This window comes from Leptosomus discolor, chromosome 7 (assembly GCF_034619465.1).
Source record: "Leptosomus discolor isolate bLepDis1 chromosome 7, bLepDis1.hap2, whole genome shotgun sequence".
Classification (NCBI taxonomy): Eukaryota; Metazoa; Chordata; class Aves; order Leptosomiformes; family Leptosomidae; genus Leptosomus; species Leptosomus discolor.
Genome location: NC_141397.1, coordinates 52,115,417 through 52,130,919, shown reverse-complemented (window position 1 = coordinate 52,130,919; position 15,503 = coordinate 52,115,417). Strand labels below are relative to the sequence as shown.

The window sequence follows — 15,503 nt, the reverse complement described above, 5'->3', positions numbered from 1 at the left end:
TCGCTACAGGTAGTTATAGAGAGAGATAAGATCTCCCCTCAGCCTCCCTTTCCCCAGACTAAACAACCCCAGTTCCCTCAGCCATTCCTCACAGGACTTGTTCTCTAGACCATTCACCAGCGTCTTGTCATCAAAAGCCAGAATCCCATGCTGGCTGTACACTGCTGGTGAGCCAGCATTGCTACTTGTCTCAAGGAATTATTGATAAATACACTTTTAAACTTATGATGCAGCAGAGAAAACCGTACTCCAGAACTGCAACAGGAAATCTAAATTCTTCCTAATTTAGGAAATAGTTCAAAGTTTGAGCATTTCAGCTCCAAACCCAGCTCCAGCTGCCCACAGCTGGTAGCACTGGCTTTCTGGCTGCAGTTCAACTTATTTTGGAGATGCAGCTCAGATCCAAAATTTGGATCAGCAGTTTCTCCAGGGCTAGGCTATTGCAGTTTCTTATTGCCACTCCCTCCTTTTCTCTTCTCAGCAAATCCAGTGTACTCCCTCCAGACAGCCTGGGAGTTTTGCAGTTCTCCTCAAAGGCATTTTTATCCCCTCACGGGTGCAGTGCTGACAATGTCCTGTGCCACCACAGTCCACAATAGGACTAAGACTTGCTTTAAAGTGCCATCTCGTGGCAGATGCTCTAACCGGGTCTGCCGCTCAGCCGCTGCTCTGGAAACAGTTATACAGTGAGGCAGCTTTAACTAGGCTGCATTCAAAATCCAGGTCCATTCCCCTTTGTCTATGTTTCTCCTTCCATGTTTCATTATTTCCATTTCTAAATCCACTTGTTAACTGTCACGCAAACATACAGGACTGGCAGCAGCATCATGTCCAGTACTTGCTATTCAAAGCCACCACCCCTCCTCGTTCTGATTACAGATGTACTGAAAAAAACACCCGTGTGTTGCTTTTGTTGTTTTGTTCCTATGACTCCTACTGCAAGGCTGTGAGAGGGTTACAGTGGGGGAGGTTAACATCTTCCAGCCTCAACATACTAACTGCCAGGTCCACTGACAACACTGTCCTACAGTTGGTGTAGATCTTACCCTTCCCTTGCATTTCCCCTAGGATGGATTTGCACCAGGCAACACCCAGCTTGCATTCTGCCAGACTAAATAAGCCAAGCCCTATTGGTATTTACTAATCAAGGATCACGATAGACCCTCTATTGCCTTGACGGCCCCACTAGTCTTTCTCTACAACTGTTCTGAACCCAAAATGCTGTTTTAGGAAACTGCGACCTGTCTGAAATTTAAACAGGGGGCCTGAAAATACTGGAGACTGAGCACTGAGAGCTGCTGTGAGTGCCAGCCTGCAGATCTTCTTTGCAAGAGGATTTGTGTGCAGAGTAGCACAGCCTGAGAAACACAAGTGCATGGTGCTTTAGTTTAAACTTGCAGGGACTAGCCCCTTTCTTCTCCTGGCTTCACAACTATCAAGTCACCAACATACCGAGCATGGTAAGCTTAGTGATGTCATCTTCTGTGGCATGGACAATGTGCTGAAACAATCAAATGTACATGTGTAGCTGTCCAGGTGTCAGAATGCACAGATCTTAGTTTGGAGCTACCATATCTCCAGAAGGTTCTTTAATCTCATCCTCTAACATTCATCTCTTTAAATTTGATTTGTCTTTAGAGGTGCCATGCATCCCTGCAAAAGTCTTTGCCTTTTGTTAAAAACAATCCCAGTGCACTTCTAACGGGACTGGCATTAGGGAGAAAACCCACTTTGGAACAATACTCACATCCATCTTGGAGTAAAGATCATCAATATCAGCAAACACCAAGAAGAGGCAAATGCCCAGCTGCCCTATGAGCACCAGTATGAACACATCTGAAGGGACAAAAACAAGCAAATGAAACCACAGGTTCATGAGCACTCTCAGCTGCTTGCCTTTACTACAGAAGATTGCAATCATTTTCTGTCTCAGTCAAAAAAAAAAATTCCATGCGACAGGAAGGAACTTTCAGCAAAGGAAAAATGAGCAGAGTAAAACCCCAGCTTTACTCAGTCAAGCAGATATATGTGAGGCTGGAACAAGACTTGTAGCCACAGATTTAAAATGCCAAATGAGTATTTTGAACATTCGATCTGACTTGTCACATCTGAGAAGCCTTAGAGCCTTCCAGTGAGTCTCACTCTGAGCTCAGTGTCTCCTGTCATTCAGAAAAATGTCAGGAATGTAGTCATGCTCTTGATACAATTAGGAACTCTGCCCTCAATTTCAGTGGTATCAAGACTTTGCTCTCAATCAGGATCTAAAAAGTCTAAGTAAGGGAGAATCTATTGCCCTCCCTGCCCGTAGGCAAATGTTCCAATGATAAGTAAATTCACTTTCTCTTCAGCTGGCATGCACCAAACTTCACCCGCCAGCCACTCACTCTGGTTTTGCCTTGTTCTGGGAGACTGATGACCCACTCTTCTGCTATCTGGCAGGAATGCCCCCTCCTCACTATTGCTATACCAAACCAGCAAAGCCATGGAACCTGCAGCATTTATTTAGCTCTTCACCAAAAAAAGAACTAGACAGAGCTTTGCTTGAGAGACAGCTGCAAGATTTGTCCCATAGAGAAAAAGAACAGCTCTCCTATGCCTCACTGCAATTTCCAGAACTGCCATAATCACATGTGGTCATCTTTCCTTCACATGACAGTCTTTCAGAGGTGGAACAGACCTTCTAGACTTCACTTCAGCCCCTTCACGCTATTGCCTCCTTTGATGTTTCCTCTTTAAAGAAGTTACTGGTCATAGTTAGCAAATGCTAAACCTCTCTGGTTCTGGAATAGGAAACAGTGCCTCTGCAAATGCACAGATTCCATTGCCTGTTTTCTTCTGAGATGGGCACAAAAGAATGCTCTGAACATGAGTTCTCTCAAATACTGCTCAACCAGCATGCTTTAGGGAGACAAGAACAAGGCTCTTCCAGAGTTATTCTAAAGACTAAAGAGAAGTGAGACCACCTAATTCTGCCTCTTCTTGAGCCAGATCTTGCTTCTTGAGATGTCTCATTCAAGCTGCCTTAAGTAACATGATGCTTCTGCCAGCCAACACCACCTTCCTGCTACTCCTTAAAAGTTTTTGTCAAACTCCATTTGTCTGTTTCAGAAATCCAAATGCCAGGGCCAAGTTTTTAGCAGTACAGAAGCACAAAGGGTGGGGTGGTCACAGGATGCCACTGGCACTACAACTTCTAAAACGGTGGCCTTTAGTCACTTAGAAATCTAATATTTGGCTCCTGCTTTTTTGGCTGGCATACCTTTGATCAAGTTTTAACTTTTCCCTAGTGAATTGACCTCCTGAGTTGACTTACTTACAGATCCCTCCCTCTCCCCATACTTACAGTTTGTGTAGATGGGTTGCCTGAAAGGCTTTCCCTTGGAAAACACTAGTGCTACGATGAGGCAGTTGATGGTACTTAGCAGCCACACTGTGGTGTTTTCATAGCTCTTGTAGCCATTGTCCGTTTGCCCATGGCCTCCATCACTCATCCCATGGAGTCCCAGGCTGGAAATGGAGGAAGAATTCTCCATGTGGTTCTTTGTTGAGAGGCAGGCACTGGAAAAGAGTGTCCTCGTTATTTCTCCCAGCTTCCACTACCATTGTCAGGAATCCTCCCTCACCGCCATGATCTGCTCCTGCTATCACAAGGACGTAGGTCGTTGGCAAAGTCCTCAATCTTACCCACTGGGTTGAGCTTGCTGAACTTGGCAGAGCCTGAGCTCAAACCTGCTTGGATACCCTGGTCTTCCCTGCAACTAAATACTCCTCTTTGTCCTCAACAGAAGCGTTCTCACCACATGCACTGTGCTGCACAGCAGACTTGCTGGAGAGCTTAGGGACCTGCAGAGAACACTAGTTAATGTGTTTGCACCCTGTGGGGAAGCACAGGGTCTGCCTACAGCTGATGACCGGGGCTGTAGTTAAGCGATCAATAGTATCATGCAGAACTGTCTCACTAGGTCTGCCCTGTGTCACCCAGAGTCCCAAGGAGAGGACCTACCTGTGTATATCAGTCTTGGCATACCAAGGCTGCTCCTGGACCACCACAAACCCAAAAATCTGCATGCTGAGACTGAACAGGATGTTAAATCCAACAGAGAGCAGCAATGGGGGTGAGATGAGTTGGCTAGGAGGCCTGTAGGGAACCAGCTTTGGATAGGCACCCGTGAAACTCACTGAAACACACAGAGACAAGTTTACTAGTGTGTCCAAACACACAAGCAGTGCTGCTGTATATTAGTGACTGTTATCAATGGCCAGCACTTTTACCATCTATAATGTTCACTATAATACATACAAATACTGTATCAAGTACAAAATACAGAGTTGTTTTCTTACAAAACCTTATTGGCCACAGACAAGGTTAATTAATGGCATCTGACTATCATGAGGCATTTTTGGAAAATAAAATAAAGAATTTTTATTTTATTTGGCTACTGTCAAGCCCAAGGCTAAAAGGATATGCTCAAGCTCTCCTGTTCTCTTTCTGTCACTTGTCAACTGTGGCTTGGGATTTTGTGTTGCCCATGTTCTGTGCATCCTCCTGGACTAAGCACCTAGTACACAGTTATTTGAGCTGGTAGAGAACTATGTTAGCTGACCCAACAGCTTTTCCTCTGTTCTTAGGTTTAACAAAGTTATCTAGACTTCGAGTGAAAGAGCTATACAGAAAGCCTTGATGCAGTGTTCCAAATGGGCTGCTTTCAGCAAAGTAGCTTTTGGCACCCAGTATTGTGGCTGACCGTTTTAGGTTTGATTTAATCAAGGCCTTTTCCAGTTGTCTGTGTTCCAGCAGGTATGGAAGACAGCTGTGTGGTTTTGCTATATGCTTTTCATGCCTCTGCTCTTGCCACTCCTGCTTCTAAACCTCTCCCTGCATTTACTATATCTCAACAGACCTGTCTTTCTCTTTCCCGTCCAGCACTGATTTCCTCTCTTACTCTTGGCTTACAACTTCCTGCTCTACAGTGTCTAACATCTGTCACTTCTTTCTTCTCCATTTTCATCTTTCTTTCTTCTCCTGCCTCCTGCCTACAAAGCTTCAAGTATGAGCTGGACTTCAAACAGTTGATCCCTACACTTTTTCATTTGGGCATGGATCCTTAGATATCTTCTTAATCTGTCTTCCTAAATCAACAGGAAAAAGCCTGAATAGACTTTCCACTGCATTAGATCTGTTTTTACTCCTTCTAGAGATAACATCCTAGTTATCGACAACTTACATACCCAGCAAAAGCACTACTAAGAATTACCCATCTTATTTCAGAGCTTTTCTCAAACAAGACACCTCCTCTACTAATCTAAACACCCTGTACTCTGTGTAGTCTCTCTTTTATTCCTTTCTATACATAGAATTATGCATTTCCAAGGAGGTGAAAAATATTTGAGATCATTCTCTCATTAATACATAGGATGACTAAGGGGCTTACTTGTCACACCAATTACAGTGGTAATAGCCAGATCTTGGAACAAAAATTGGTAATTCCCAAAGGAGTTTAGTTGCTGAAAAGAGGAACACAAAGAAAAAATAACACAAATCAGACATTTGCTGTGGGCTTGTTTATATCATCTCCAGGAAGCCGTACTGTTTTCATGGAGCTAATGCTCTGCTGTTTGTTCTGAAACCCTACTCAGTAGATAACAGGACGACACAATCCACCACCCTGCCAATAGATTCGTCATCATTGGGCCTGCAGTGAATACTCTCATTTTGTACATTGTTCAGACTAACGGATGCTTCCAGTTCACCCAATGCAATAAAAAAGAAGGGTATTTGAAGAGACGTGCTTTCTCAGTGCTGGGTGACTTCTGAATGCAAAGCCTTCCTCTCTATTTGGGAAGAAGCCATGCAAAAGCAGTTTAAGGCACTCCAGGGGATTTTGCTGTCAAGTTAATTCATGCTTTAAAAGCTGAATAAATTGCAACAGCATATGCTTACACCAGATTCTCCTTTTTCACAGACATATGCCCTCATGCAAAATACTATTCCGTATCTCAGCCTTCTTTATGCCTAGCTTAGATCTTGAGTCCAGTGGCTGAAGTTAATGGGAAGAATCTTTCCAGTTTTCAGCTGAGTGTACGGGAAGCCCATATGATCATGCCACAAAAGTTTGCAGCTCAGAAAAAGGTAAAGCTCCATACCCTAGTTTTATTGTGGCTTTTATGCCATGTTTCTCCCACAAGGGAGTAGTAGCTTATCCAGTTCTAGCCAACATGTTCCCAAGACATACCCAATACAGTAGGAGAACGCCAAGGTACTGAATGGTGCTGTACAGCGCCATGTACTTGAACATGCAGAAGGAAGTGACGAGGGCAGCACGGCCTTCCCTGTATGAAGACATGAATAAAGGACAGCAATTAGGTGATGGGTCTGCTCCTGTTGCCAGTCCTTCCAAAATGCTGTTGAAAAACAAGGCACATGACACAAATAGAGAAGTCTCTGCCAGTATCTTGCTGGGAGGTGAAATAAATAAAATCTGGCCCCAATGAAAGCAAAATCTTCACTTGCAGAAATCTTGCTGCAAGCACAAGGGCTTGATTCCAGTCATCTATGTTCCGAAGACTACAGTTTAACCCAGCCAGTTTTCCTGCTGACATTAATAGTGCAGGTAATGACTCCATATGAGGGAAAACTTACAAAGCCAAGCAGGTGCTCAGTGAGTTCAGACTAGCAAGTCCTCTCCTCCTGCAGTGGGCATATAATATCCAACCAGGGTAATGCACTCTCCCTGGTTATTCATCTGCCCCAAAAAGCAGAATAAGGGCACTGGAATAACAGATGCTAACCTTTTCTTTGCATAGGATATCAGAGGCAGGGCCTAACAGTAGTGTACAGGTTGATCTGTGGACATTGGATTCACCTTTATGAAGCATTGTTCAATTTTCTATTTCTTTTGCATTTAAAATACTGCTGATGACATGAAGCTCAGCTGTAGAAGCCCTCCTCCTATAGTTTAGAGGGAATTAATATATCTTAAAGGAATTTCAGATGGGAACTAGACAAATGGCAATTTCATGGCCAAAGACATGTATTTTTTCTCTAGATATGCACATTCTAGCCTGGTGGGAACACCCAACACTAGTATTTGAGAAGAGTGGGAACTGTCTCCTTCATGAAATAGAAAACAAAAATCCGTGCTCACCTGATTAGCTCTGGCACACATGCTATGCTCGGGGTTCGAGATGTGAAAGGTGAAGCCACAGACGCCTCCTGCTCCGACAGTGATATCCCTGCATGTGCCACTTTCAAAGCCTGAAAGTCACATTCTTCTTCAGCACTCACAAACCAGGATGACACAGCAACTGACATGTCAGCCAAGAAGTGACCCTTTATTATAGGATGCCTTCTGTGAACAGCAGTCCCTCTTTACCCCCTGGGTGTTCTTCACCCAAAAGATTCCTCCAGTAGGATGTAGTTGAGGCATCAGGTCCAGAAGAAGAATGGATATGAAGCATGGGAAAGGCCATTTTCCACAGACCTCAAAGCCATCCACTACCAGCTGCAGAAGACAGGTTTGACTCTGCCTCATCTGTCAGCACTTATTTGCAGTCACACCCTATGTAGTCTAGGTTCTCTGCTGGCTTCCCCAGGAGAATCCTTAGGACTTTTCATTAGGGCAAATGAGTGCTTCACTGCCTAGGTGGCATTCCTCTCACTGTCACAAGAATGTGTGAAGCCATGGAGTGAACTCGACCTGCCCAGAAGGGCGTTATGGGTCCCTCCTGAACATGGACCTTTCCTTTTGGAAAAAAAACCCAACTTTCTTGCACTTGCACACTAAAATGTGCATTTACCAAAACCTCGTAGGGCTACAGCTGTTCCCCATGGAAACTTCTCCTCACTCTAGTCTTCTCAACCCCCAGACAGTGAAAATGTTGACAGAAACCCCAGTGAAGGATTTGGAGAATCCTATGGTGGTTTTTGTGAAGAAAATTAATCAGTCCTTGAGATCACAAAGTAAAACAATCTCTGCCTAGGACAGTTCTTGCATGGTAAGGACCACACTATGGGATCGGGCCTGAATCAGTACTGGTGCCAGTACAGCTGCTCTGTGAATAAGCAGAGCACTCCCAACTCCAGCATGTCCTCAGTTTGGGATATTCTACTGGCATTGCATTCATTGTTCATTTTTTACACAAATATAATGTAAAGAATTTTCACTTACCCCACAGTCATTGGCTCCATCTCCACACATGCCCACAATGTAACTGAAAAATGAAGTGACATACAGTTCAGTTCTTGGGAAAGTGAGACCTATAAACAGGAGGTAATCAGAGTCTCCTCCTTGCAAGTCATTTATGCAAGTCATGCAAGCTTTCTGTTAAAAGCCCTTCTGGAAAGCTGAAAGGCTGAAATACCAGCCCAGGACTCTGGACTGTGTATGGGCCTTGTGCCTACACTAAAGAGTTGCTGCTGTGACGGACTGAAGAATACACTAGCATGAAGTTCTGTCTTCACTACAATAGACTGTCTCCCACCCTCACTGGTTTTAAAGGTCAATCATAACAGAGGAAAAGGATAATGGTGACAACCCTGCTCAGAAAGGAAGGATTGCAGGCTCTAGTACCTCAAGTTCACTGGGAATAGACATGAATGGAGAGACAGTGACAGAGGCAGTTGAAGTAGACAGAAGGAGAACATGGGCTTAACAGGATATCTGGAGACAGCTCCCCACCCTGAGGCTGAAATGATGAACCCTGAAAGTAAATCTTCAAAAGACTTGGGAAGCAGATGAGTAACAGGCAACAAGACATCTGGGGCTCAGGAATATATACACACCTCTGTGACTGTGAGCAGCACAGGGCATACCAATCCCGACTGCCCTCCCAAGTTTTCTAACCCATGACACTGAGTTAGCAATAGTGCAGTAAAAGGACTACTAGCATCAGAAAAGCTGCAATGCTAGGAGATATTCCTAAAAATCTTGGGTACACAAGTGCCCCTCCTTCAGGCCCAGAAAGAGAAGAATGAAGGATGATGTGAACAAATGAAACCCAGAATCGTGCGAGTGTTAGGTCTTTGATGTGTTGCCAAACCAACATGGACTTCGGTGTGTCTTCTTCAACAGGCTTTTGGAACTTAATTGCCAAGCTGAATGTCTGCAGAAATTTTGGGTTTGTGCGCTTCCAGGAAATGCTATGTTAGATAAAAGCTAGCTAGCTCTTACTAGGCTTTTTTCAGGTCTGGAAAGTCATCAAACACTTCCTAACTTTTAATGCTCATTATGAACTTACTCCAGCTTTTGAAACTCTTCTACAAGGCTGGATTTCTGACCAGGAGACATTCTAGCAAAAACTGTTCCATTCAGCAGGAGCTGTAAGGAGAAAAAAGGAAGCTATTTTTTAAGCACTTGAGGTAAGAGTCACAATTATTTCAGTGATAATCTGTAATAGAAACCACCAAAAATTCAAATTTCCAAACAACTGATGCTAGATTCCAAAGCAGGAAAGGCTGATGATCAAAGATAAAAGGTATCTTAATTAATATTTTGAAAAATAACAACCACAACAAGGACAAGAAACCTGGTGTGTTATTTGAGTTACCTGGTGAACATAGATTACCAGGCAGGGATTTACTAGAAAAGAATTCATGATACTATCGTTTCATAAAAAGGGCAAGTCATGCTGAATTGCATGCTGTGTAATACCATGTTTTCTCCTGTTCTCAAAAACATGACAGAATCAGTGCTGTGTGAGGGCCAGGCATGTGGGCACAAATGTTTTCAGTCATGTCCTCAAACCATGGCCCAGGCCTGCTCCTCTGATGTGCAGAAAAAATCCAGGGATTTTCAGATCCTTCCTGATATGTTAATATCAGAGATTCATCCAGCCCATAAGTATTTCAGGGTTAGAACTGTTCCCAAAAGATGTCCTGGTACAGATCTTTTCAGCTAATTATATCAGGACAATCCAAATCTACTGAACAGCAAGCCTACTCCAGTTAAATAATCCAGATCTTACCTTTGGAAGTAAGTGCCTGAAATGCTGTGCTATAGTTTGGTAAGATTTTCCACTCATGGCAAAATGATACTGGCCCGATCCCAATGCCAGCCTGATTTTTTGTTCAGTCTGACCGTCATCCTCCTGTAAAACAAGACAGAATGAGTGCTGCTCCCAGGACCTCAAAAGCTACTATGCGCATTTACACAAGCACTACTACAGACAAGGAAAAGGACACACCATGGGGAAGGACTTGTGAAGAGACTCTGGGAGACCTGGGTTCAGGGCCCATTTCCTTTGCCTGGATCTGTAAAGAGATTTAGGCATATAATGCCATTAACCTCAGTGTGAACTGGGTGCTTCGTGTGTCTTAAAAGCTAGCCCTCAGCATTGTCACATTTGATAGAATTTATGCCACACAGCCAATCTGGTGGGCTGAACTGTGAGTGAGAGGGGCTAGAGAGAGAATATGGACATCATAGCTAGGCATGCCTTTTTGCAGTGAAATACAGTGAAGATGCTGCTCAGGCTGAGCCTTGGTAGAAAGGACACCCCCAACAGCCCCTGCAGAGATTCCCTACCAAGTGCCTGACTCTAATACTTCTCAGAGAAGGGTCAGCACCTTCAGATATACTCTTCAGCGAGAAAGTAACTGGTCTTTGTCTCAGTTTCTTTGTGGAGATGCTTGATGCAATATAATCTCTTAGCACAGCTAGCCTTTTCTTTTCACTGTGTATATGCAATTTCTCAACAGTTAATCTGTGTTTTAATTCTGCAGGTATGGGGAAGTGCCAACTCTCTGCCTGCTTGAACAGGGCTGGATCATTCAGTGCAGCTCCACAGATTTTAAGTCCACATCTATACGATCAAACTTACCTTGCGGGGAAAGGAAACATGCTTTAAACTGGCATCAGCTAAGCATGAGGGCTAGAGACAAATCTTTCCTGGGTTTCTGCAAAGCTGCTGTCAAACCTAGCTAGGCAGTTAGCAAAACTGTTCACAAGATAATATGCTAGAAGGGAAACTCTAGGAGAGTACATTTTTACAAAGATCCGTTCTTTTTAAACACTCTTCTAGCACATAACATTCTGACATGCAGACGATGGTGAATGACTGGTGTTTGTTATACTAGCATAATCCCACTGCATCATTTAAAGCATTCCAGTTTGTTTTCCTGCTGCACAACACCTGCCTCTTACATGCTCACCAGGCTTCTGTAATCTTCAGTTTTGTTTTCTTCTAGTGGCTTCCAGGTTATAAATGCTGAAAAAGATCCGGGTATTTTGTTTGCTTCCACAAGAATCACTCTGTTCGTTGGAGAAATCATCCCAGCATTTTTGGCAATGGTTACAGCTGTCTGAATGTTGTCACCTAGAAAAATCAAGGGGAGTGTTATCTAAAAATTTCTGCAATGAGGAATTGTTCATGGAGGAAACATTAGCCTTTTCCTGAATTCTGAGTTTTCAAATACATCCACAAGAATTAGTAAGATTTCAGTGTCTGTGCCTAGCAAAGTTTTTGATAAAGAACAAAACCTTGCAGATGAGGTCTGTCTCAATAATTAAACATTTTCAGCTCAAAATGAAATGTTTTCATTTTCAACTGGAGACGAAACATTTTCATCTTCAGCTTGAAGAAATCCAGATGAAGAACCTGCTCCTAGATTATGTGTTTTAGACCAAAACCAATAAGGAATTCACTGTTAAGTTGCTGCTAGCATCACTGATTCTTATCAATTTGCCTTAGATGGCTTTGGCGTAGGATGTGTGCTGACAGGGGTGAAGCCCAAGAAGGTAAGATCTGTGTGACTCCTAGAAAAATGTCTTTGGACCATGGAAAAACTGGGGCTTATCCTATCCAAATCCAAACCAGCACTTCAAGAAAAAAATGAGATAAATAGGGACCGGTAGGCATGAATTACCAGAAGTCATAAGGTTCAGGGATTTGTCCTGGCATCCATGCTTCACCTCTGCTCATTATGAGAACAGGATTTCATGAGGCCCTATAAGGAGGGGATCTTGCATGACACGTCTTTGTGCATGTCATCTGATAACCTTACCAGGGAGAACAAATGGACTCACTGGAAAGCATCAAAGGCACAGGAAGGCTCTGATCTGTGGTGAAAGTGGGATAAATTAAGAGTTAGGTATCTGACACAGCCTGGTGAAGTTGTCAGGGACACAAGCCTGCATGGTTCAGCTCACATCATTATTACAACACAGATGCTTCTTGTTTCATAATTGTTTGTGCCTTCTTACCAGTGGTGGTGAGAAAGCAGCAGACTGTTCACTCAAACACCTCTGAACTCCCTGTTTGGGCCAGCGACCACGTAAAGAATCCACAGTTTTTAGATACCTGTGACCATAACACTCCTGATGCGGGCAGCACTGAGCTCTTCCAGGACAGGCTTTGTCTCCTTCTTTAATCGATTCTCCATTATCAGCAGACCCAGGAATGTTAGATCAGATTCTACCTCCTCCCTAACAGCGAAGAATAGATCAGAGAGATTCAGTTTTTCTTTTTGCCTTTAGCCTGGTTTTGCACTGATTTTGCTGACAGCCAGTTATAACTGTTAACCATCCCACCTAACTCAAAAGAATTGAAATAAGTTGTTACATTTTCAGCAGTCGTAGGCTGTCTGTCTTTTGTGGTGCTATTTCAACACTAGCAGGGCTTGCTTCCCTCTGGCAGCAAGTGGTGCTGGCTGTGTATGGAGGGTCTTCATTTGATTTTTCATCCTTCTGTTCTCTTCTTCTGTTGTTCTGAAGTATGAGTTCAGTACATAGTGAGCTTCCAGCTCATGTTTGCTTAATTACCAAATCAAAAAAGAGCCAATTTTGACCTACCAGCTCCATATACCAACATGAAGCTTGATGGATAAGTTGGACCATAAGATGCACCATCCTCAGCCAGTGTGAAAAAGCACCCTGAGTTTACTGCAGGATTCCCAAACTCTGGTGGCCTGATTTGGAAAGTTCATGCACACTAGTTCTTCTCATTTGAGGACTGTACAACAAAGGAACACACCTTAGTAAATGTATCTGCTACTTTTGACGGTAGAACCTGAGCAAACAGCATGTAGGCACTCCAATTCTGTTCTTACCATCTCTTCTCTTTACACCTGTGCTATTGCTTCTGCTACAATTGAACACCTGCAGTTGAGAATGGAATTTGGCGAACAATCCGATCCCATCCCATCCCATCCCTGATTCATAAACTAGAGGTCTCTCAGGGAGACTAGGTTGACTCTGAAGAGTCTGGAAAAAAAAAGAAAAACTTTCAAACACTTATTTTAGCCACTGTAGTAAGGAGGAGGTGATGCCAAACACTTGCATGGCAGTCAGAGTTGCTGAGTCAGGTGGTGCCTGAATAGTCACTGCTTTCACAGCGGATCTTGTGTTTGACCTCCAGTTTTCTTTTTTCTCCTGGCAGTATATATACATCACACATGCTATAACTGCACACACAACTGCAAAATCACACACATTTGCTCATTGGGTTAGATAGGTCTGTTATGACACCTGTCACAAGAATTAAACAAACCACTTGCACTTTGCCTCAGTGTCACTGGCCCTTTCAGCAAAGCATAAAGCCCTGTGAAAAAGCAAGTGAGCCCCACCTGGATTAGGACCTGCAGCTAGTAAACAGAGAGGGCAGCAGATGCTAAGCAACTGCGCATGTTTCAGAAGTGATTTTTCTGGAGTATCACAGGCAAAAGCTAGAGAGATTTGGGTAAAAGCATATAGATTCATGTATAGGTGTTCTTGTGTGAGGCTTGTGGAAAACTAATATTGTGGGCATAGCAGAAGAGTTTGCTGGCTTCTCTAGAAACTGAAGGGAGCTAAATCTAGAAAGCTAAAGGATTGGACCAAGACAGCAGCAGAAGATAGTCTGCTGACTTTGACTGGGCTAGAGAACAGGCAGCGTAATGGGGGTCATCTGCTGCCTTTGCTTAATCAAGGAGCTAGGATAACAAAAAAAGAAGAAACTTCTCTTCAGCTGAAAGCCCAGATAAATCTGCAAGGAGATTGGTAGAAATGATGGACCAAGGGAGGGAGGGGTGTACTAGACTTCAGAGTGCACTATGTTTCCTACATTGATCCAAAGTTAAGAAATGTGTAAGGATTCTGGGCATGTGCTATAAGCAAGGGGTAGTGAAGTGCCCTTTACCCATTCTCAGACAGACCTATATACAGATTTAAATCAGATTCCCTCTGTCCTGAATCTAAAAAAACTCTGTACTACAGCTGTGCTCTTTGGCAGGGGTGTTGTGGTAAAGGTGTTATGTGGGGCACCACTAGCCCATGGCTGAATGTAGCTGATAAGAAGCAGTCTATGGCTTACCTTGTTAGATCAGTAGACTGCTGCCCTGCCTGTAGAGATTTACATGCCAGTCCGATGACCCGAAAGCCCTGTGCTGTGTAGAACAGAAGCTTGCTTTCAAAGTTCGATGGGACTGTGCAAAAGAGGAAAAGACAGTTCATCGGGTATGTGACTGCTTTCTAATAACAAGGAAGCCTTGGAGCAGAGAAGGTTCCTGTCCCACAGGACAGGTACACCTAGAGCCTACCAATAGGCCAAGGGCATCAAGAGAAGCTGCTGAACTGAACTTTGCTCAGGAAGAAAATCATTGCCTCTCCTCTGCCACTTTGCAGTTAGGATCCTAAAATACTTTGTGAAGACTTCACTTCCTTCAGTGTGTCATGAAGGAGCTGTGCTCTTCTAGCTGCCCTCCCAAGGCTGGGAGAAAAAAGAAAACTTTTTTTTTTTTGTCTACACTGGACCAGTAGACAACTTTTCCAAATAACTATTCTGGCAGAGACTGTACACCTTGTATAAGAGTTGGTACTTGCTTTTATCTCTTAGCAGTCCTTTTGTCTTGGGAAGGGCTGTGTAAGAGCTTAGCCTTAGACTTGGAGCACAACAGAGAGACTAACTTTTCAGGCTCAAGTATAAAGTCTTAGACCCAGATATCTCATTTGGACCTTTGAATTTATTGCACCATCCAAAGTCACTTATACATATGTGTTTCTAGGAAGCATTTGTAAATGTTAGTTACCTGTTTCTGCTCTACATAACATGGCCACCACTTCTGGAGCCCCTTTTGTGAAGACCTGTCGTTCCCCACCAATTTCCTGAGCAATGACAGACATTCTTTGCAAGGCTGAAGAAAATGGAAACTGATGTAAAATAGTAACTCCTTCCACTGGGGCCTAGGAGAAAAACAAGTGGATTAAATACTGCAGCAAGGATTTTAAACTCTGGCCAAAGGATTTTAGGTCTGTCCTTTGGTCCATGGTAAGAAGCTAACCATGTATAATGGGCTGATATTTCACAGTGGGACAGAATGGACTGGTATACAAAGACAAGGTGAAATTCGTACAGAAATATTTAGCTTAAGCAGTAGGAAAAGTTCACTGATAGTTTTAGCAGACTATAAAATGTAATTTACTGAAAGGAACTTACTAACCCTGTTTCTTTAACAAGACTCTGCTAGGTCTTACACTCGTCTTGCAAAAGGAAAATGGATGTCTGAAAGTGCCCCCCTTGGTGTATGTCAC

At 43.4% G+C, this 15,503-nt stretch overlaps 1 protein-coding gene across 1 annotated transcript in view; it reads right to left on the bottom strand.

The window, feature by feature from the left end:
• Positions 1–15,503, bottom strand: part of LOC104345407 (putative cation-transporting ATPase 13A4) — a 41,229-nt gene that overhangs the window by 1,184 nt on the left and 24,542 nt on the right. Inside the window, exons 16-28 of the mRNA XM_086467798.1 lie at positions 15,002–15,155; positions 14,287–14,398; positions 12,298–12,422; positions 11,150–11,313; positions 9,964–10,086; positions 9,238–9,317; positions 8,169–8,211; positions 7,146–7,255; positions 6,234–6,330; positions 5,433–5,505; positions 4,004–4,178; positions 3,344–3,558; positions 1,748–1,836 (exon numbers count right to left, since the gene is read on the bottom strand). Of these exons, the coding sequence (XP_086323924.1) occupies positions 1,748–1,836; positions 3,344–3,558; positions 4,004–4,178; positions 5,433–5,505; positions 6,234–6,330; positions 7,146–7,255; positions 8,169–8,211; positions 9,238–9,317; positions 9,964–10,086; positions 11,150–11,313; positions 12,298–12,422; positions 14,287–14,398; positions 15,002–15,155 (1,560 nt within the window). The remainder of the gene's footprint in view (positions 1–1,747; positions 1,837–3,343; positions 3,559–4,003; positions 4,179–5,432; positions 5,506–6,233; positions 6,331–7,145; positions 7,256–8,168; positions 8,212–9,237; positions 9,318–9,963; positions 10,087–11,149; positions 11,314–12,297; positions 12,423–14,286; positions 14,399–15,001; positions 15,156–15,503) is intronic.